Genomic DNA, 23939 nt, shown 5'->3' with positions numbered 1-23939 from the left:
GCTAAATTTAACAAATATAAACAATTAAAAATTGAGGAAAACAAATGGAAAAACTTTCAGGTCCTTAGATTTGGACGTGGATTCTTAATATCACATAAGGAACAAAAGAAAAATAAGCAACCAAAGATCCTTAGATTTGGACGTGGATTCTTAATATCACATAAGGAACAAAAGAAAAATATAAGCAACCAAAGAAAAATGAATAAATTGAACAAAAAATTATATTACTATGGTTTGAATGTTTCTCTCATAAATACATCTATTGAAAACTAAATTTTCAAAGTACAGTACATGTTGTTAATCTTGGTAGTTGACAGCTTTGGGAGCTAATTATCTTTCGATGAGGTCAGTATGGTGCCCCGCACCGGAATTAGTGGCTTTGTTGGAAGAAGAAGGGAGTCCTGAGCTTCTATGTGTTTACTCTCTTGCCATGAGATGACTCTGCTCTGTTATCACACCAGAAGAGGAGCTGACCAGATATGGCCAGTACTAACCAGATGTTGAACTTCCTGGCTCTAGAACCAGGAATTGAGTCCAATTCTTTGACTTTTGAATCATACATACAGTCTCAGGCGTCCTGGTATACAGTCACAATGGATTAAGGTTTGTACCACTTAAGGAAGTAGAAAGACAACCTAGAGAATGATGCTCTCTTTTTTCAAATAACATATTTGATAAATTTTGAATATCCAGCATATATAAAGAGATTATATGAAAAAAAATACAAAGTCAAATGACCCATTAACAAATGCAAAAATGGTTTAAAAACAAGTCTTTCTAAAAGATAAACAAATGGCCAAGGAAGCCCAGTAAAGTTCTTCACTAACAGTAATTACTCGGGAATATGAGTCAAACAACAAGGCTTACTAACATGAACAAAAAGAATCCAGAAAACACAAATGTTGTAACACAAATTATTTGAATGCAAATGATTCTAGACAGGATTTCACTTCTAAAAATTGTCATTTCTTTAAGTGGGCTTCCTGACTTTGTGTGTTATCGTCACAGTTAACAGGTATGCTATTTAGTAATGTCTATTATATCCAATAAAATATATTTTAATTTGAATATTTTTATAATTTTGTAAAAGCTTCAAAGTTTAGTGTGACCATCTTAATTGTGTTTGCCAAGACTAAGTAGATTCTATTAACCTTAAGGGAACATTAACAATATAACTCTGCATTTTATAAAGGGAAAGATATATTTTTGAGAATAATATAAAACAAAATCAAAATTGACTCTGTATACTGACATTTTTCAATCTCTTATTTGTTTATTCTGTAGAATTTCATAGTTAATGAAATAGAACCTTATTGCATAACCCTTCTTCTTCATACTGAACATGATCCTAATGCTATCTAGATATCTTCTTTACTGGAGGTAAGCTTGATCACAATTTGTAATCCATATGCAAGTGGTCATTTAAGTATATCTCTATCTCCTCATTAACAGAGTCTGCTGTCATTTTGCTGACATTTTTGAATCAGTATTACATAGTACTGCATTGGTCAGCCAGTTTGATTTCATTTCTCACTCTTCGGTATCGTTCTGGAATTATGTAAAGTAATTCTTTTATGTTTCATGTTGTGGCCTAATTTTATAAATATAAACTTAATAGACATATCCAGACTGATTTTCAAAGAGGTTAAATATAAACTTAATAGACATTTCCAGACTGATTTTCAAAGGGGTCACACTGTTAATAATCCCAACATCAAAGCAAACCTGCTAGCTTTGCTTAAGCACCTCTGCATCATTTAGTATTTACAGAAGTTTTAAATGTTTTAAAGTTTTTTAGACTGTATGAGAGTTGAATATAAATTTACATTTATATTATTCAAATTATTGTTAAATATATATAAGCCATATGAGTTTTTCTGCACTGTCTATATCAATATTTTCCCAACTGTTCTACAAAGCTTTAGTCTAACATTTGAGCAAAGCATAAGTACGTCTATTTTCTCCTCTGACTTACATTTCTTTTACTTTATTTGTGATTATTTCATCTTGCAGATTTTTAAAATTATATATAATGAAATTTGTTAATGATTCTGAGTTGTAGTTAAGAATTTCTTCCATTGTGATTTCTATAAATTATCTTCAATTGCATTGTTTGGATTCTTAGGACTAAAGCTGTCAGTGGCCAAGGCAGTTTTGACATTTGGAGGAAGAAGCTCTATGTGTATCAGAAAGAGGGCTCTCTGGATGGGAGGAAAAAGAGATATTTAGGTACACGTGTATTGGAATCAGGGTGCTCTTTATTGTCATTGTTGTGGAGCTTTTAAGCTTGTTAATCTCATTTTTAAAATATCCGTTTGGGGCTGGGGATTTAGCTCAGTGGCACCACACCTGCTTTACAAGCTCAGTGTCCCAAGTTCGCTCCCCAGGACAGAAAGAAAGAAAGAAAGAAAGAAAGAAAGAAAGAAAACAAAAAAGTATATATCCTTTCATTGTATGATATGCTTCAAAATTATTGTTCTATTGTAAATAAAGGAGTTTATTTTTCCTAAAAATTTAAAACCATCATTTAAAATAATAAACAATGGAAGTAAGGAAAAATCATGAAAAGAACACAGGAAAAGAAGGAGGAAAGAAAGATGACAAAAAACAGGAAAGACTCTCAGTTGAGAACAGTGATTTTGTTTTTAGTTTTCTTTTATTATTTTCTATAATTATGAAAATATTTTATCCTGATCTTGGCCATTCTCCTACATAATCCTGATGACCTATATCACATGACGGTTGCTATGAATATTTCTTCCCAGTCTCTCACTATTTCTAACACAAATTATGGTAATTATCTCAGTCCATTGAAAAGGGAGCCTAACATACTGATGAACCTAAGTAGCTGATCTATTGTGTTGTCTCTGATTAAGCACCTTCAAAACTGATCCAAATGTCCTATGGCCTAAGGTATGTAAAAAGTAGACATATATAATTTAAACAAAATCTATTCCATAAGTAGTTCTGCATTACAAACAAATAAAGCAAACTATGACTTTATAAAGAATTAATTAACACAATTTATTTAATTGGAAGAGTAGTAATGGGAGATTTCTATTATTCCATATTTACTGTATTCTTTATGCTTTTAATTTCTGTTATGAAACTTGCTATAAATAATATTGAGCAATATAACTTAGTTATGGTAGCTGTGACATATTGAGTTGTATCTTCATGAACAGTTACTTTGCTGTTATTTCACAGATCCCTTTAATATTAAATAAATATAACAAGTTTTTTTTCCAGGCTGGGTCTCACTATGTAGTTGAGATTGACCTGGGATTCATTATATGTCCAGTCTGGTCTCAAACTCACAGCGATCCTCCAGCCTCAGCCTTTTGAGTGCTGGGATTACAGGTGTGTGCCACCACGCCTGGCTATAACAAGTTTTAAAACTCACTTTTCTTATATTTTTTTCAGAATAATTGTACTGAATTTCAATGGATATAAAAGTACAAAAACAAGGAATGCCACAAATTTAAATATTCAGAAGAAATAAAAAGAAAACTTATTTAGGTTAAAAAGGTAATGAAATTCCATGTATTGAAAAAGAAAATTTGAATAAACATTCATTGTCATAAATTTAATGCCCTACCTTGTCTCTCACACATTCATTAGTCCTAGACAGACAATTCCAATAGGACATATTGGAGATAGAAAGATCTAGAAAAAAATTTATACCACGCTATGATACAGGAAGGAGTTGCTATGTAGAATCAACCTAATGTGGCATGTTGTATATTTAAACTAGATTTTACTAATATTTTTGTTCTTCAGTATTTACACTGATGTTGTCAAATAATGGTCTCAATCCGTGGGGTAATATATTGTAACAAATTATTTTAACAAATTTGCTGAAAGATCTAGTATTATAACACTCTGTCCATATGATTTGTGTCCTGACATTATCCAATGGGTTTGGGTTTCAGAAGCACATTTTTTTAACGTGCTACATATTTTCATATGTTGTGATGTAGGACCAGCTAAAGATCACAGCAAAAGAATGCAAGAGTAGCTTAACCAGTAGCTCTGAGGTATTAGGAATACTGCAGATCTAGACTGGGACTGAATGCTTACATTTTCCATTAGTAACATCAAACATTGACCACTGTGTATTGAATACAAAATAAGTACATACAGTGCATGTTCCCTTCACACATTACTGTTCAGTATTTTCACAGTAATACAGACTATAATCCTCTACAGGTCTTCAAGCATAACCAGTAGCTCTGAGGTATTAGGAATACTGCAGATCTAGACTGGGACTGAATGCTTACATTTTCCATTAGTAACATCAAACATTGACCACTGTGTATTGAATACAAAATAAGTACATACAGTGCATGTTCCCTTCACACATTACTGTTCAGTATTTTCACAGTAATACAGACTATAATCCTCTACAGGTCTTCAAGCATTTTCTATGCGTTTTCAGTATGAACAATATCACTGAAGTTACAGCATTTGTTCTCTAGGGCTTCACAGACGACACTCAACTGCAGGCCATTCTCTTTTCACTGTTTCTAGCTATTTACCTTTTTACTATCATGGCAAATATGGGGCTGATTCTATTGGTCATTGAGGATGCCCAGCTGCACAATCCAATGTACTATTTTTTGAGTGTTCTATCATTTGTGGATGCCTGTTTTTCCACTGTTATTACTCCAAGAATGTTAAGAGATTTTATGTCAAAAATGAGTCATTTAATTTGCTGGATGTGCAACACAGATGCTTCTCTTTGTTACTTTGGGGACAACAGAATGCTTTCTCTTAGCAGCAATGGCTTATGACCGCTACTTAGCCATCTACAACCCGCTGCTGTATTCTATGAGCATGATGCTCGGGGTCTATGTGTCACTCATCACTGCTTCCTGTATTGGGGGACTTTTGCATTCTACGATACATACAGTGGCCACTTTCAGTCTGTCCTTCTGTGGGTCCAATGAAATTAGACACATCTTTTGTGATATCCCTCCTCTTCTTGCTATTTCTTGTTCTGACACTCATATCAATGAGCTTCTACTCTTCCTCTTTGTGAGCTCCATTGAGGTGGTCACCATTCTGATTGTCCTCATCTCTTATGGTTTCATCCTGTTGGCCATTCTGAAAATGCCTTCTGATGAAGGAAGGAGTAAAGTGTTCTCTACTTGTGGCTCTCATCTAACTGGAGTGTCCCTTTATCATGCGACAATTCTGTTCACCTATGTGAGACCAAGTTCCAGCTATGCCTTGAAGCATGACATGATAGTGTCCACATGTTACTCCATTGTCATTCCCGTGCTGAATCCCATCATCTACAGTTTGAGGAATAAAGATGTCAAAGAGGCAATAAAAAGACTGTTCAGAAAATGTGTTTAGTCATAAAGTGAATTTTTCTCAGCAAAATTTGAACTGAATAATTTTCTTTTAGATAAGCAGTGTTGCTATTCTTATTGAAATTTTACAAATAAAGTTCTTAGTCTAACTATGCAGTTTTACCCAGCACGCTTTTTCTTTTGAGTTCATACACACATACTTATACAAATACACATGTCCATGTGTGATAATACTGGTTCTATTAGTTTTCTGTGAATGTAATAAGAAAATGACAAAGAGAATAGTTTTAATAGCTCAGATATATTTTCTCAGTTTTGGATATTAGACGTCCAAAACCAAGATGTTGAAAGATTGCTTTCTTGATAGCTTGTTTGGAGGTTTTATCAGGGGAGGGCAGCTACTCATACACCCTTGACTGAAGAATTGGTCCTCCTCTATTGGGGGTGGTCATCCTCTTTGATCAAGCACACCATTTAGAATACATATAGAGGGGAGAAAGAGAAAGGGGACACCCACCTAGCCATCCAGGTCAGCAAAATCAACCCTGGCAATCATTGAGGTGACAAATGTCACAGCCAGATCTCCCTCACATCCTGAATGGTTGCTGTCTTATGAGGCTTCTCCTTGTGGTTTTTGGGTGTCCAGTTTTACCCTTTGTCTTCATAAGACCTTTCTTTGTAATGGATTTATGTCCTAATCTGTGTTTTCTATGGGAACATAGGTTGTATGGGATTAAGGCTTTAATTTTTATCTAATTATCGCTTACATTAATACACCGACATGCTGATGTGTAGTAGGAGTACACAACTGTTGCACCTAGTGATTTTCAGTAATATTAAACCATACAAATATGAAATGAGCAGTTACTAATGCTAGATACCATAGAGGAAATGAATTCCATCTAGTCAGGTTGGGGAAATAAAATAATAAAATGTAGCACTGAAGCAGTTATAAATTTTAAAATGTAATAGTAGTTGTGAAGATCACATGCTCTCCCGCTTGCCTTGCCAGAAGAGAATTGAGAGATGCAGCCATGTAGAGGTTGTCTGACACCCAGGTCTTATTCCCCAGACCTCGGCAGAGCAAAGATGCAAGTCTGTTTAAATACCCTCCACAGCTTCTCGATGCCTGGCTGGGATGGTACCTGGATTTACACTACGGAGGCACAGGGGGTCCTAAAGTCCATTTTTCTAAACTCCAGTCTTGATTTTGATTTAATTCACAATGTTAAAGGTGATATATTAAGAACTAACACAAATTGTCATTTTCTAAACTGTGTTTGATGCTACTGTGTTGATGGTTGTATCACCTGGGCTAAGGTGTTGTCATTGATCTAATCAGTTGTCCTCTCTGGTATAATAAAAAATAGTTTGCCTCAGAGGCAATAGAGACTCAAACCATAAAGACAAGCTATATTTGGAAGATGGAAGTATATACCCAGGAATTATACCAAGGACAGTACAAAAAACAAAAATAGAAATGTGCAGGCATTTAAAGAAGACACAAAAATAGAATTCCACCCCACCAAAGGTAAACTTTAGGGGAAATTAGGTGGAAAAGTCTGACAGTCAACAATCTGGACACACTGAACTGACAGCACAGGAAATACGAAAACAGAGAAAGGAGGCTCTAGAAAAATTCAAAACAAAAGTTATTTCCCAGATAACTAACTACAGATGTGGTGAGAAGAATAAAAGACCTGATAAGAGATACTAGAACAGAAACAGATTAAAAAAAAAAAATAGACGATGTCAGTACCACGATGGAAACCATGAATGACCCAGCATAGGAAATAAATGGAATCCTTGAATACCCAACATAGGAAAGAAAAGGAATCCATGAAACTGATTCAAACAGTTATCTAGGAGATTAAAAACTATAGAAAGCATTCACAGTAGAATGAACGACTATGAAGACAGAATTTCAGATATAGAAGATAGGATTGTAGTCACTGACCATGAAAAGAGATCTCTTCAAAACAGTAAGGGACCATGAAAAGTCAATGCAACAATTCTTCTGTGATGCAAAGAGGAATAATATAAGAGGAATCCATGAAGGAGCAGAAGAAATTACAAATTACATAAAAACTATGCACAGAATGACAGAAAACTTAACAAACAGGTAAAGAATTTGACATACAGATAAGTGAGGCATATAGGACTACAACTAGTCATGATAAAAACAAAAACAAAAACAAAAACATAAACCTAGACACACAATATTCAAGATCCCAGAAATCCAACAGAAGAAAAAAATGCTACAAGCAGTTAGAGAAAAGAAACAAATCACACACAAAGGAAAGCCCATCAAAATCACAGCAGACTTTTCAACACAAACGCTCAAGTCAAGTAGAGCCTGGAGTGAGGTATTTCAAGTTCTAAAAGAGAACAACCTCCTACCTAGATGGATGTATCCTGCAACAATATCTTTCAAAATTAATGGGGAAACATGATACTTTCAAAACAAAGAACACAGGAGAAATTTCATGAAGACCAAAATGGCACTCCAAATCCTTCTAAACAATATCCTGGAAAAAGAAAATGAAGGCCACAACTCCATAAAGGGCAACAGGGCAAATATACCAGGCAAGGCAAGAAATTAGAGGGAGAGAGGGAAAAATTAAAAAGAAAGAACCAACAACATGAAAGTAAGGTGAGAATAAAATGTCAATACAAACAGTTATAGCCATCAGTGTCATTGGCCTCAAGTCACCAAGCAAAAGAAACAGGCTGGCAGAATGGATTAAGAAGAAAAACCAAACAATATGCTGTATAGAAGAAATGCACTTAATCCACAAAGAAACTCACAGACTGAGAGTAAAAGGATGGAAAACAGTTCTCCATGCAACAGGAGCCCATAAAAAGTGGGGCTATCTTATTTGCAGACAGAATAGATTTCAAAACAAAACTAATTAAGAGGGACAAACAAGGCCACTATATCCTTGTATTGGGAACAATACAAGAGGAAAAAATGAAAATCATAGATACATATGCACTGAATACTAATGCCCCCAACTATACAAAACCAAACTTCATGAATATGAAAAGCAAAATAAGCCCTAATACAATTATAGTAGGCGAACTCAATATTCCACTGACACAAATAGCAGATCATCTAGACAAAAAATCAACAACAAATAACAGAACTGAATCAAGTCATAGAACAAATGGACTTAGTAGATGTCTACAGAGTGTTCCACCCCCCCAATCAGAATATGCTTTCTTTTCAGCAGCACATTGGTCATTCTCCAAAAGAGACCACATGGTAGCTCATACAACAAGCTTAAGTAAATGTAAAGGAGTTGAAGTTACTCCTGTATATTATTAGACCATAGTGCAATTAAACTGGAGATCAATAGCCAAAGAAACTGTAAGAATGTCACAAACACATGAAATTAAATAACACCCTGCTGAACAACCATTGGGGTCACAGAGGAAATTAAAGAAGAAGTTAGAGAGTTTCTAAAATTAAATAACAATGCCTATACAACATACAGGAGTCTATGGGACTAAATGAAAGCAGTTCTTAAAGGGAAATTCATACCAGTAAATGCCCATACTAGGAAAACAGAGTGAGCTCAAATAAACAACCTAATGCTTAACCTTAAGCTTCTAGAAAAAGAAGAGCAAGACAACCTGAAAGCTTGTATAGAGGAGGACAATATAATGATCAGAGCAGAAATTAATTCAGTGGAGAATAAAAGAATAATGAAAAAAAATCAATGAATCAAAGGGTTGGCTTTTTGATAGAATAAATAAAATCGATAAACCCTTAGCCAAACTTATCAAGAAAAAGCTCAAATTCATGCAATTAGGAATGAAAAGGGTAAAGTCACAACAGGTCCAGCAGAAATCCAGTGGATCATCAAGGCCTACTTCAAAAACCTATACTCTGATAAAATGGAAAAGAAGAAATGGAGAGATTCCTAGATACATATGAACTTCACACGTTGAATGAAGAAAATATAAAATTTCTAAACACCTCAATTATATTCAGTGATATTGAAAATTTAATTGATATTGAAAATTTAATTAGAACATTACCAACAAAAAAAGCCCATGTCCTGATCGCTTCACTGCTGAATTCTACAAGGCATTTAGAGGAGACCTATCACCAATACTCTTTAAATTCTTCAATGAAATTGAAAGGGAAGCAATACTTCCAAATTCTTTCCTGGAAGCAAGCATTTCTTTGATTTTAAAACCAGTGAAAGACCCATAACAAAAAAAAAAAAAAAAAAAAAAAAAAAAAAACCCCAAAAACAAAAACAAAAACAAACCCACAGGGCAATCTCTCTATTGAATATAGATGCAAAAATCTTCAATATAATACTGGCAAACAGAATACAGAAGGTCATCAAGAAGATCATATACTCTGAACAAGTGAGATTTATCCCAGGGATGCAAGGATAGTACAACATATGTAAATCAATAAATGTAATACACTGTGTTAACAGGGCCAAGGACAAAAACCATATTATCATCTCAATAGATGGAGAAAAAGCATTCAACAACATCCAATGCCCATTCATGATAAAAACCCTGCTGAAAACTGGAATAGATGGTCTTTATCTCAAAAGGCTATGTATGAAAAACCAGCAGACAGTATCATCCTAAATGGTCAAAAACTGAAAACCTTCATGCTAAAATCAGGAACAAGACAAGGATGTCCACTATCACCACTCCTGTTCAACACAGTTCTACAAACATTAGCCACAACAATTATACAAGAAAAAGAAATAAAAGGAATAATGATAGGAAAGGTAGAAGTTAAACTGTCACTATTTGTTGATAATACAATATTCTACATTGAAGACCCAAAAATCTCTACCAAAAGACTGCTAGACTTGATTGACAGATTTAGTAGAGTATCTGAATACAAAGTCAACACTCAAAAATCAAGAGGCTTCTTGTACACAAATAATAGTATCAGTGAGAGAGAAATTGAGGAAAAATTCCTTTCACAATAACATCCAAAAAAAATGAAATATCTTGGAATCAATCTAACAAAAGAGACAAAAGACCTCTACCGTGAAAATTATAGCACTCTGAGAAAAGAGATAGAAGAGGTATAAGAATATGGAAAGCCATCCCTTGCTCCTGGGTAGGAAGAACAAACAGTGAAAATGGCCATACTTCCAAAACTTCTATACAGATTCCATGCAATCCCTACTGAAATCACAACAGTATATTCCACAGAACTTGAGAAAACAATTCAAAAATTCATTTGGAACCAGAAGAGACCTAGAATATCAAAAAGCATTCTAGGCAACAAAGACATGGCAGGGGGTATCATAATTCCCAAGGTGAAATTAAACTACAAAGCCACTATGATAAAAACTGCATGTTATTGACAAAGAAACAGAACTGAGGATCAATGGTATAGATTAGAAGATGCAGAAACAACAGCAGATATACTCAGCTACTGCATTCTCAACAAAGGAGTCAACCATCCTCACTGGAGGAAAGATAGCCACTTTAATAAAAAGTGTTGGAAAAACTGGCTTTTAACTTGCTTAAGGTTAAAATGAGACCCCTATCTTTTGCCATGCACTAAACTAAAATCCAAGTGGATTTGAGGTCTAAATATCAAAACAGAAAAACTAAACTTACTGGAATGTAAGTCAGGTAGAACTCTGGAAGACTTTGGCATAGGAGAAGACTCTGTGAACAAATGCTCAGCAGGACAAGAACTTTCACAAAGAATCAATAACTGGGATCTGATCATATTAAAAAAGTTATTGCACTGCAAGAAAAATCACCAATAGAGCTAAGAGACAACCTAAGATCCCACTGATAAATGTCCCTGTGTTGTTGGCTTTAAATATACCAATAAATTTAATGGAAAAAAATCCAACAGAGAAGATGGTAGGGTCAGAGAGAGAGAGAAAATAAAAGGTAAATGAGAGCCAAGCTACATATAATATGTGACACACTTGTCATTTAGGGTATATCATTTTCTATGTAGAAAAGGATTTGAAACTCTATTGGGCTTCAGTTGTTCCTATGAAGGATTCTAACTACAAGGATGGCTCAGCTGTCATGAACAGCACTTCACAGGACCTGATTTGTGTTCAATGTTAGAAAATCTTGGGTAAGAAAGCATGCCTCACAGTGTCTTGAAATCACATCCTACCAAGGTGACACTGATATAGAATTCAAGGCCCCCTCATTTGGCTGAAACCCCACGGTTACCTGTCAGTCACACAGCTGGAGACTGGCATTTAGATCTCAGAAGTACCCTGAATCTATACAAAGCACATGATTCCTAAATAACACTGTCCTTCTGCAAGTCCTACAGCATAGTAATTAACAGAAACAATTCCTTTATCCACAGTCATCATCTCTGGGAATGTGGGACATTTGCACTTTTTCCGGAGAGAGTGGCTTAGACATATATATGCAAACTGATTTGTTCCTGACTTCATGCAAGATTCACAGTAGCATTTTCTTCTAAGTCTCATTATGTACATTGCCAAATCTTTGCTTCATCTCCTTGAATTTTCATATTCAATAATATATTTCAGCTTTACTATTATATTTTAATTTCTTCTTACTCTTTTTGGGACCATATATGACTCCATTACACAGAACAAGGGTAATTTTCCCCCATTACTTCATTACAAAACAGTATTCTACACATTTTTCTTTAATAAAATAAAATAAAATGGAGCACACTAAAATAGTAAAACTTCTCACAAAGGTGGCCTCTAGATGAAGCCAATCACACTCCCAAACAAAAAATAGAGATTCTGCCCCATGCAATTCTCAGGTGTGAGCATGAGTGAGTGAATCTAGGGAAGACTTGGGCATCCTCAGATTTTTAGTACATTGGGTGTTGGTTAATGATAGGCTGTTGGGGCAGGGCTTGGTAGGTTGCGCTGTAGCCATGAAGTGAGGATATTGTGCTGAACACGCAGTATTAGTACCCTAACGATGGAAATCCATAAGTACACATTCAAAATAATTGGGGCAAGAAGGATTCATCTTTGGAAAAATTGCTCTTTTGTAAACAAAAAATTGGACAGTCTTGAGTTGGCTCATTTTCTTCTTTGAATGTTTTTATTTTGTATATCCCTCTAATGTGTTTGTAAAACTTCTATGGCCAAATCCTGTAAGCATAAAAAAGTTCCTAGTAAAAATTTTATCATTTCACTTTTGAGTGTGTCAGTCATGACAGGAGTACACATGCCTCTGGAAATGACTTTCTACTGCAACTGTGTCAAAAGTTCTTCATTCATCCTTTGAATGTAAATATCATCCTCTTTAAGTTTATGTAATTGTGTGTCAATGTGAGTAGTTAGTAGTGGAGTTTGACAATAATTTAGAGAATCAAAGGAGAAGATGAGTGTGTTCTTAAAGGTAGAATTCTATGAAAAAGAATTCTGTCCATTTAATCTTTGAAATTTTTTCCTTGGAATTGTGCCAAGCAGACTTCTGTGGAAATGGCTCCCTGAGGGTGACCAAATACTGCAGTATTCTGCTTGTCAGGTATAAAAGTTTCCTGGTAGTTACTACCCTTGGAGGGAAGTCGTGCACTGCTCTGGTTATTTTCACAGTTTCTCACTCAAATTCTCTGCAGAAAAAACTCCCTGGTAAAAATTCCATTATATTACATATGAACCAAATGTCTACTGAGATATAATGAACCTTAGAATGAAAAATGAATACACAGGAACATAAACTTATGTCAGAAATAAAAGTATTATACCAAAGAAAATTTCAACTCCAAAAATGATATTTGACAAATTTCCAAGCAGGTACCATTGGAAGATGTTTTTCTTTACAGTCTTTGTCTCACAGTAAGTATCATTCTTAAAATGGGAGGGAATTGCAGTAGATAAAAAGAAATGGTCATTTAATCAGAGTTATATGCATGCATACCTGTTATTTAAACCTTGCCATGAGCAATGTTAGGATTTGCAAACCAGTAATGTACAATCCATGGAAACAAAGTATGTAAACAATGTACTTTTTCTGAAAATATAATACATGCAAGAAAATTGATTATTAATGGATATTAACAAAATATATCAATATCAGAAATGAAGGTCCTTATTTCCATTACTCCTCCCAAAACAGATGGAGGAAATTTAATTGGTGGAAAGGAAAGAGTTTATTCCTCGCTAAACGTAAGGACACAAAGGGGTCCCTTTCGGGTTCTGAGCTCTATTTCTGAGTTTGGGGTGCAAGGGATTTTACGTCAAGGTCACCCAAGCTCCATTCTTCCTTTGTCCTAATTCAACAAGACCTTGCACTGCCGGGCTCGGATTTGAACATTCTTTTCAGAGGAACACAGTATTTTTCTGTCAGATCGTTGCTTTTCAGTCCAGTTGCTGAGGGAAGGGCAGGAAGGGTTGCACCTTCCTACTCTTGGCCAGAGGACACGGAAGTAGCCCATCTTTCAAATTCTAGTACAGAAAGATGTACATTACTCTCCATTATCAAATCATCAGTTTCTTGACATTCTACACACTGAAGAATTTTAACATGCCTATGTGAAGTCCCAAAACAAGAAGTATTTCAATTAGTATGGAAAGTATTGGGAATTAAAACACAGGATATATTACAAACAATTGATTTTAGCTTGAAAAATCACAAAATCATACTCAAGTTTGCTAGAACTACTTACATCAGAAGCACAGTATTATAAGAATGTTCTTCAGGGTGACAATAGCTTCTTGGAATCACAGTGTAAAACTGTCATTGATTTAATTTTATATCGGTATAATTTTGTGCCCTTTTTCTGCACTAAAATATGTGTGAAAGTATAATAGTTTCATGTGAATTAAACATTTTGATAGTTAAAGTGGTTTACAAAACTATCTGGTTCATTTTGAATACAAGACAAACTTTAAATAAAATGAATCTAAAGTCAATATACTCGTATAGCTATACATAAAAAATAAATATTTTACTCATATTCTGTATATTTTTATTCGTGAATCAAATATCACACTAATTCTAAAAAAGGGTACTCATGAAATTAAAAGATTTTTTGTAGTCAGTTAAGCTAAATATCAACTTGAATTATTCAACCATTAGTGCAGCAGGACACCATGGGTAGATGGAACTCCACCAGTGTGACTGACTTCATCCTCACGGGGCTGACGGACTCTGCAGAGACACAGCTGGTCCTCTCCGCGCTCTTCCTCCTGATTTACCTGATCACGGTGCTGGAGAATGCAGGGATGATATTGATCATTCGCCTAGATCCCCAGCTCCACACCACCATGTACTTTTTTCTCACTCACCTGTCATTTCTTGACCTGAGCTACTCAAATGTCATCACCCCTAAAACCTTACACAACTTGCTGACTTCCACCAAGAGCATCTCCTTCCTGGGATGCTTCACCCAGATGTTCTTTTTTGTTGTCTTTGTTGCTGCTGAATGTTTGCTTCTCTCCTCGATGGCCTATGATCGCTATGTAGCTATCTGCAACCCCCTGCACTATCCAGTCATTATGTCCACAAGACTCTGCTCTGCCCTGCTTGCTGGCTCCTATGTTATTGGCTTTGTGGACTCCACTGTGAATGTGGTTTTCATGAGCAGACTGCATTTCTGCAAGTCTAATGTCATCCAGCACTTCTTCTGTGACACATCCCCAATTTTAGCCCTGTCGTGCAGTGACACATTTGAGGTTGAACTCATTCTATATATTTGTGGTGGATCCAACTTAGTGCTGTCCTTTATTATCATATCTTTATCCTATCTGTCCATCCTCTCCACTATCCTGAAAATTAATTCCACTGCTGGAAAGCAAAAAGCCTTCTCCACCTGTGCCTCCCACCTTCTGGGATTCACCATCTTCTACAGCACTATGATCTTTACTTACCTAAAACCAAAGACGTCCTACTCCTTGGGCAGGGATCAGGTGGCTTCTGTGTTTTACACGATTGTGATCCCCATGCTGAACCCTCTCATTTACAGTCTCAGGAACAAAGAGGTGAAAAGTGCAGCTGTTAGAGTCCTGCAGAAGAGAGAGGGCTCTAGAAAATTGAAATAACATTGATGCTAGGTATTCACAATTTCCTCCCCTTTTTTTTTCTGGGAAATTCTTTGGTCTATTTCTGTAAAAACTGATACTTTTTCCTCTCTACTTGCCCTTGATTTAAACCAGAGACATTTCAAAAAACATATTTTTACAAATTCATATTGCAATTTGTTGTTTGTATCGTGTTAAATCTATAATCTAAAAAACCTGTGATTGAAAGACAACTATCATGCAAGCCAAAAAATATTGTAATTTAAAAACTGTATCATATAATATTTGTACATACACCAACGATAGAGAATTTTAGAATGAAAAAGCTCTACCTTTTCCAGAAATCATTTTGTTCATAGAGATTATCAACAATAGGTTTGTGGAACTGGATTTCAGTCAAGATTGCAGCATTTAGGTGCTAGATATGTTGAGTTTCATCCTCTATTAATTTGCTGCTGTGCAAATATCCAGGATTCCCACCTGCACAGGTTATGCAGAAATTCCACATCCTTCTAAGCAGAACATGGATGTAAAACTTTTCAGACAATAACAATAAATGCTGATGAGTATCATCAGAGGAACTACAGCCCTATAATATTTCCGTTTAGAATACAAATGTCTGAATAGTATAACCTCATGTTTTACAAATCTCTTTAACTCAATTTAAATCCAAAGAGCAAAAAGCAAAACAAGGCAGTAGTTCCCGATTTTGATATATAAGTAAATAGTGTATCAAATTAATGTTAAGTTATAGGAAAGTGATATATCTTGAACTTCAAGGAAATTTGGAAAATAATTATTAAAGAATAGAGAAGCACTGTATTAATCATTGACAGTTTTGTGCATGTTTTTCAACATCATTGGTTATGAATGTGTGTCTGCATTTTAAAACGTAAATCCTGTCATTTATAATCTCTGCTAGTTTTCTTCACTTATTTTAAATTTAAATCTCTAATGATCTTTGTGTACTTAATACCTGTCAGATTCACATGTACTTGGTATACGAGCCAAATCACCACTCTCATTACACAGTGCTGGATCCTGAAATGGTACAAATGTAATCAGTGAGCAGCAGTAGCTGTCAGCTGTGCTCCCGTGAGCCCCATGGAGAGCAAACCTTTCTGTGACCTGACAGGGGTTCAGTCACAGCTTCTTTGCCTCTCTCCTGAGGTCCTGGGATGTGTGGTGTTCCTTAAATTAAATCAGTGATGTTCTTGCTTGCCTCACTTGTTATGCTTTTTAAGTAAAACTGATTTAAAGAAAAGATTTGACAATGAATTTAGAATATGCTGAACTTTACATGCTTAGATCAAGAAGAGATACAAAAATTTCCATATTACTAAAAATATTTTATCTTAAAGTTTATACTGTTTAAACCTTCTCTTTGCTATTTTAAGGTTATTGTATAATAAATAGCTCCGTGTTGCAAGTAAGCTCTTTTATTTAATCTTGAAGAATAATTATTATACAAATCATTGTACTCTGAAGTTATGATTTTGAGTTATTTATTTTTGGAACTTTAAGTTATTTGCTATAAACATATATTGTAAAACTTTCAATGCCTAAAGTGCAACATCTCTATTCTAAGCATTAAGTTTCACCAGCATTTCAATAATTTCAAATTGTTAATGAATTTACCCAAATATTTAAATATATACCATGTAGCTCAACTTTACAAGTCAGTGACAAATTTATTACTTTTCCTATAAAAATGTTGCTAAAAATCTTTAATTATTTTCCTTTTATTTTGATTTTTCTGAAATCTATATATGTAGTTATTCCTGATTGTCTTTCTTTGTTATTATAGTTAAGAATTTAATGAACACTTTTGTTCAATATATTGTTTTTGTTTTTTTTTTTTTTTTTTGGTGCTGGGAATTAAACTTGGGACCTTGTACTTGTGAGGCTGGCCCTGGAACCACTGAGATAAATCCCCAGCCCTCTCCAGTTCTTTTTAAAAGGTATAGTTTTACCTAATTTTCATTTTTGTGCATTTTTATAATTTAGAAAATTTATTGTGTCAGTTTTTGTTGTGTCAGTCTTTGTAGATAGAATATAGGATGTTGAAGACAACATTCAATTTAAAGAAATTGTTTAAATTTAATTAAATAAGAGTTAAAACACTTTTTGTTATGTAGGGAAGAAAGCATTTATATCATTATTTCTTGAGCATAGTATGATCTAGGTAGGCTATTGATTGTTTGGAGGCTTTCAGAGTAACCAAGGCAGTGCATAGACACTGGGTATCCAAGCATCCAGGAGCTCAGCCTGGGAATTGAGGCCCTGGGACCATGGTCGGAACCTGGGCACAGATTATGCAGACACCGTGATTTACCCTCACCCTGAATCCCAGCAACATAGGGGATGAGGGTAGCTGTGGTCCAGGCTCTCCAAGGGCAAACCTGGCAAGAGGACAGAGGTCACCATGGAGGTTGGAGCTCAGCTCCAGGCTGCAGGAAATGACCTCTCCCACCTGGACAGCAGCTGAGCAGGAGACACAGGGAAAGACAACGTGACTTCCGTGCTGCTCCTTCTATGAGGCCCTGTCCCACCATGGAATTTACAGGAAACACTGGTCTCCAGTCCAGATTCTCCAAAAGTCCGGCTGCCTCCACAAGGAGGCAAAATCACTGTGTGTGCGAGTGTGTGAGTGTGAAAGTGAGGAAGAATTAATGCGGCTAATTTTGTTGTTACCTTGCTTTGTTAGTTGCCTCTAGTCAAGTTGGAGAAACAAAATAATAAAACATAGCACTTAGAGAGCTTTAAATTTAAATATTAAATACTATTTGTTAAAAAATGAAATGAGTAGCAATGTATTCAGCATAAACACACAATAAAGGAGTAGTTTGATGGATAGGTTAATACATCTGAGTCTTGGTCTCATATTCATGCATCACAATATCCAAATCTACTTGGAGATTTGCATAGATATGGAATTGACATTTGAAATAAAATAAAAGGTCACCCAAAAGGCATGACAAATTATAAGAAGAAACATCCAAGACAGAGAAAATGGTGGGGACACAGATGTGAGAGAGAAAGAAGAGGTAAATGACAGCCACAAATGAAATGTGATGCTCCAGTCATTCAACTATACCATTTTTCATGTAGAAAGGGATCTTCAACTATTTATTAGGCTACTGTTGCTGACGTGAAGGCATTCTTACTTCCAAGGATGGCTCAGTTGTCATGAACAGCACTGCAGAACCTGATTTGCATTCAATGTTAGAAAATCTTGGGTAAGAAGGCATCCCTCAGAGTGTCTTCCAATCACATCCTACCACTGATATAGAAATTCAGGGCCCCCTCATTTGGCTGCAACCCCAGGGTTACCTGTCAGTCACACAGCTGGAGATTGGCATTTAGATCTCAGAAGTACCCTGAATCTGTACAAACCACATGATTCCTAACTAACACTGTCCTTCTGCAAGTCCTGCAGTATAGTCATTAACAGAAACAGTTCCTTTATCCACAGTCCTCATCTCTGGGAATGTGGGACATTTGCACATTTTCCTGAGACAGTGGCTTTGCATTTACGTGAAAATTGATTTGTTCCTGACTTCATGCAAGATTCATAGTAGCATTTTCCTCTAATTCTCATTATGTACTTTGCTAAATCCTCCTATTGCTTTATCATCTTGGATTTTCATGCTCAATAATATATTTCAGGTTTGTTACTATATTGTAATGTAATTTAATAGTATTTACGAAATAAATAGTATTTCTTTAATTTTATATTACTGTTTTCAGGACAACAGGTGACATGATTACACAGAACAAGAGCCAGTTTTTGAGCACTGATTATATTACAAAACTTATGTTAGTCTCAAGGCTGATTAAGTATTTCCATTCAGTTTTATTTAATAAAATATAAATAAAATGAAGCATAATAAAATTGTACAACATCACAGAAAGGCAGCCTGTAGATGAAGCCAATCTCACTCCCAAACCAGAATGGAGGCTCTGCCTGATGTAGTTATCAGCTGTGACCACAAATGAGTGCATCTAGGGAAGACTGGGGCATCCTCCGATGCAGAATACAAGGGGTGTTGGTTTAAAATATGCTAACATGGCAGGGTATGGACAGACATGCAGTACCCATGAAATGAGGATATTGTCCTGAACACAGTATTATACTAATGAGACGAATCTATAACTACACATTCAAAATCATTGGGGCAAGAAGGATGTATTTTTTTTAAAATTGCTCTTATGTAAACAAAGTGTTAAAAATCTTGAGTTTGTCCATTTACTACTTTGAATGTTTATGTTTTGTATTTTCTTCTAATGAGTGTGTATTATTTCTATGGCCAAATCAAACCTGAAAGTATAAAACGTTTCTAGTGAAAATTTTGTTTCCACTTTTGAGTGTCAGTCATGAAATGAGCATGCCCCTGAAAAAGCTTTCCCCTGAGCCCCATTCTAAACTTCTTGATTCATCGTTTAAATGTAAATATAATACCCTATAAGATTATGTATCTCTGTGTCAGTGTTAACAGTCAGAAATAGAGTTTGACAATAACTTAGAGAATCACTGGACGTGGTGAGTATATTCCTAAAGATGGATGATCTTCTGGAGGAAAACAACAACAAAAAATTCTGTCCATTTAATCCTGGAACTTTTTTCCTTGGAATTAGGCCAAGCAGTCTTCCTGGGAAATGGCTCCCTGAGGGTGACCAAGTACTGCATGTCCATTATAAAAGTGTCCTGACATTTACTACCCTTGGAGGGAATTCGTGCACTGCTCTGTTATTTTCACAGTTTCTCCTTCAAAGTCTGCTGACAAAACTCCTTTATATATTTTCCAGTTCATTACCTTGTAAACAAAATTTCTACTATGATATAATTTTCCTCAGAATAAAAAATGAATACACTGAAACATAAATTTAATTTATGTCAGGAGTATAAGAGTTATACCAAAGATATTTTCAACTCTTAAAACAAATCTGAGAAAATTCCAAGCAGATACTACTGGAAGAAGGTTTTCTTCTTTTCAGCCCTTGTCTCACAGTAAGTATCATTCTTTAAATGGCAGGGGATCACACAAGATAAAATAAAATGAGAATTATATTGGATTAACATGCATGCATACATATATAAATTAAACCTTATCATGCGTAAATTTATGATTTGCAAAGCGGTAATGTACAATTGGTAGAAACAAAGTATGCAAGCAATATATGTTTTCTGAAAATGTAATTTATGCAAAAATTGATTTTGAATAGATGTTAACAAATATATATAATTATCAGAATTGAAGGTCCTTATTGACTTTATTCTCCACAAAATAGATGGAGAAGATATTTTAGATGGAAAGAAAAGAGTTTGTTCATCACTAATTCAAAAAAGACAGTTTCCATTTGGAGTAAGAGTTCTATCTGCAAGTTTTGTGGTTGGAGGGCTTTCATTTGAAGGTCAACATATGCTCCACTCTTCCTTTGTCCGAATTCAACAAGACCTTGAACTCCTGTGGTCGGATTGGAACATTCTTTTCAGAGGGACACAGTATTTTTCTGTCAGATCGTCGCTTTTCAGTCTGGTGCCTGAGGGCATAGAAGGAAGGGCTGCATGTTCCTGCTCTTGGCAGGAGGAGAAGGGGACAATCTTCCAAATCCTATTGACTAAAGATGTATTCTACTCTCTCGGTTACCACATTTTCAGAAACTTGACATTCTATGAGCCCAAGATTCTTAATGTGCCTCGGTGAAGTCCCAAGACTAGAATTATTTCAATTAGTATGGAAAAACATTGGGAATTAAAACACAGAAAATAATAAATAAAAACTGATTTTAGCATGAATAATTACTCTGTCATTCTCAGGTTTGCTGAAACTACCTATACCAGAAGCACAATATTATAAGCACGTTCTCTGGGGTTCTTCATACAATCACAGCTTAAACCTGTAATTGCTCTGATTTTATATTGCTAGCATTTTGTGCCCTTTTTCTGCACTAAAATACTTGAGAAAGAGTTCAGGCAGTGCAATATTTTCATGTGAATAAATATGTAAATAAAGGAAAGGGATTGCAATAGTATCAGGCTCATTCCGGACATGAAATGTAACCTTAGAATAAAAAGAGTCAAATGTCAATATACTGCCATAGCTATATGTAACAAAATATCATTTTTCCTATTATGTATAGATTTACCCATGAATGTAAATATTACTTAATTATACAAAATTCCACTCCTGAAAATGAAAACATTTTTTTAAATCAATGAATCTAAGTAATAACTTGGATTATTCAACTGTTAGTGCAGCAGGACAGGATGGATAAATGGAACTCCACCAGCGTGCATGACTTCATCCTCATGGGGCTGACGGACTCTGAAGAAACACAGCTCATCTTCTTCCTGGTCTTTCTGCTGATTTACCTGATCACGGTGCTGGGGAATGCAGGGATGATATTGATCATTCGCCTGGATCCCCAGCTGCACACCCCCATGTACTTTTTTCTCACTCACCTGTCATTTCTTGACCTCAGCTATTCAAGTAGCATCACCCCTAAAAACTTGCAGAATTTATTGTGTTCTAACAAGAGCATCTCCTTCCTGGGCTGCTTCACCCAGATGTTCTTTTTTGTTGTCTTCGTTGCTGCTGAATGTTTGCTTCTCTCCTTGATGGCCTATGACCGCTATGTAGCTATCTGCAACCCCCTGCACTATCCAGTCATTATGTCCACAAGACTCTGCTCTGCCCTGCTTGCTGGCTCCTATGTTATTGGCTTTGTGGACTCCACTGTGAATGTGGTTTTCATGAGCAGGCTGCATTTCTGCAAGTCTAATGTCATCCAGCACTTCTTCTGTGACATATCCCCAATTTTAGCCCTGTCATGCAGTGACACATTTGAGGTTGAACTCATTATATATATTTGTGGTGGATCCAACTTAGTGCTGTCCCTTATTATCATATCTTTATCCTATCTGTCCATCCTCTCCACTATCCTGAAAATTAATTCCACTGAAGGAAAGAAAAAAGCCCTCTCCACCTGTGCCTCCCATCTTCTAGGAGTCACCATCTTCTACAGCACTATGATCTTCACTTACCTAAAACCTAAGACGTCCTACTCCTTGGGAAGGGATCAGGTGGCTTCTGTGTTTTACACGATTGTGATCCCCATGCTGAACCCCCTCATCTACAGTCTCAGAAACAAAGAGGTGAAAAGTGCTGTTGTTAGAATCCTGCAGAAGAGAGAGGGTTCTAGACAATTAAAATAACATTGATGCTAGGCATTTACAGTTGCTCCCTCCTTTTTTCCTGGGAAATTCTTTGGTCTGTTTCTGTAAACAGCTGATATTTTTTCCTCTCCACTTGCCCTTGACTTAAGCATAGACATTTCAAAGAACATGTGTTCACAAATTCATACTGTAATTTGTAGTCTGAATTAAGTGCTAAACCTATGATCTAAAAAGCTGTGATTTAAGAGCAATTATTTTCCAAAAAGAAAAAACTTGCAATTTTAGAACTATATTATATAATATTAGTGCATACTTCAGTGGTAGAGAATTTTAAAATGAACAAGCATTATATTTTCCAGAAATCTTTCTATTTATAGAGATTAACAGCAACTGATTTAAAGCATTCTTTTTCAATCAAATTTCCAGCATCTAGATCTGGTGCATTTCAACCTCCATGAATTTACCGTAAGCAAAGTTCCAGGATTCCCACCTGCCAGGTTATACAGAAATTCCACTTCCTTCTAAGTAGAAACAGGATGTAAAACCTTTCAGAAATAACAATAAATACTGATGAATGTCATCAGAAGAACAACAGCCTTATAATATTTCCATTAAGAATACATATATTGCCAGGGATTTAGTTCAGCAGTTTGGTGGCCTGCCTCGCAAGCGCAAGGACCCGAGTTTGATGCCTGGTTTCAAAAAAAAAAAATCTAAATATATTGCTTCCAGTATAAAAATCTCTAGAACTCAATTTAAATTACAAAGAGCAAAAAGCAAAACAAGGCAGTAGTTCCCGATTTTGAGATATAAGTAAATAGTATATCAAATTAATGTTAAGTTATAGGAAAGTGGTATATCTTGAACTTCAAGGCAATTTGGAAAATAATTATTAAAGAATAGAGAAGCACTTTATTAATCATTGACAGTTTTGTGCATGTTTTCCAACATCATTGGTTATGAATGTGTGTCTGCATTTTAAAATGTAAATCCTGTCATGTATAATCTCTGCTAGTTTTCTTCACTTATTTTAAATTTTATTCTCTAATAATCTTTGTCTACTTTACACCTGTCAGATTCACATGTACTCAGTACATGACCAAAATCACCACTCTCATTGCACAGTGCTGGAACCTGAAAAGGCGCGAATGTGATCAGTGAGCAGCAGTAGCTGTCAGCTGTGCTCCTGTGAGCCCTGTGGAGAGCAAACCTTTCTGTGACCTGACAGGGGTTTCAGTCACAGCTTCTTTGCCTCTCTCCTGATGTTCTCGGATGTGTGGTTTTCCTTAAATTAAATCAGTGATGTTCTTGTTTGCCTCACTTGTTATGCTTTTCAAATAAAGCTGTTTGGAAGGAATGATTTGACAATGAATTTAGAATATGCTGAACTCTATATGCTAAGATCAAGAAGTGATACAAATATCTCCAAATTGCTTAAAATATTTTATCTCAAAA

The 23939-nt window shown here is 35.4% G+C and overlaps 2 protein-coding genes and 1 pseudogene across 2 annotated transcripts; all 3 read left to right on the top strand.

Annotated features, from left to right (window-relative positions):
- Positions 1–4439: 4439 nt before the first annotated feature.
- Positions 4440–5361, top strand: LOC104849058 (annotated as a pseudogene).
- A 9016-nt stretch (positions 5362–14377) lies between these two features.
- LOC104849019 (olfactory receptor 8H1) lies at positions 14378–15325 on the top strand. Its single transcript, XM_010605280.1, has one exon. It carries the CDS (start codon positions 14378–14380, stop codon positions 15323–15325), a length of 948 nt encoding a protein of 315 aa, XP_010603582.1.
- Positions 15326–21575: 6250 nt separating this feature from the next.
- Positions 21576–22538, top strand: LOC104849011 (olfactory receptor 8H1). Its single transcript, XM_010605269.1, has one exon. The coding sequence runs from the start codon at positions 21576–21578 to the stop codon at positions 22521–22523; it is 948 nt and encodes a 315-aa protein (XP_010603571.1). The 3' UTR covers positions 22524–22538.
- The last annotated feature ends 1401 nt before the right edge of the window (positions 22539–23939 follow it).

Source organism: Fukomys damarensis, unplaced genomic scaffold, assembly GCF_012274545.1.
Source record: "Fukomys damarensis isolate Sample0158 unplaced genomic scaffold, DMR_v1.0_HiC HiC_scaffold_73628, whole genome shotgun sequence".
NCBI lineage: Eukaryota > Metazoa > Chordata > Mammalia > Rodentia > Bathyergidae > Fukomys > Fukomys damarensis.
The sequence above is the reverse complement of the archived record's forward strand: the minus strand, read 5'-3'. Positions and strand labels throughout refer to the sequence as shown.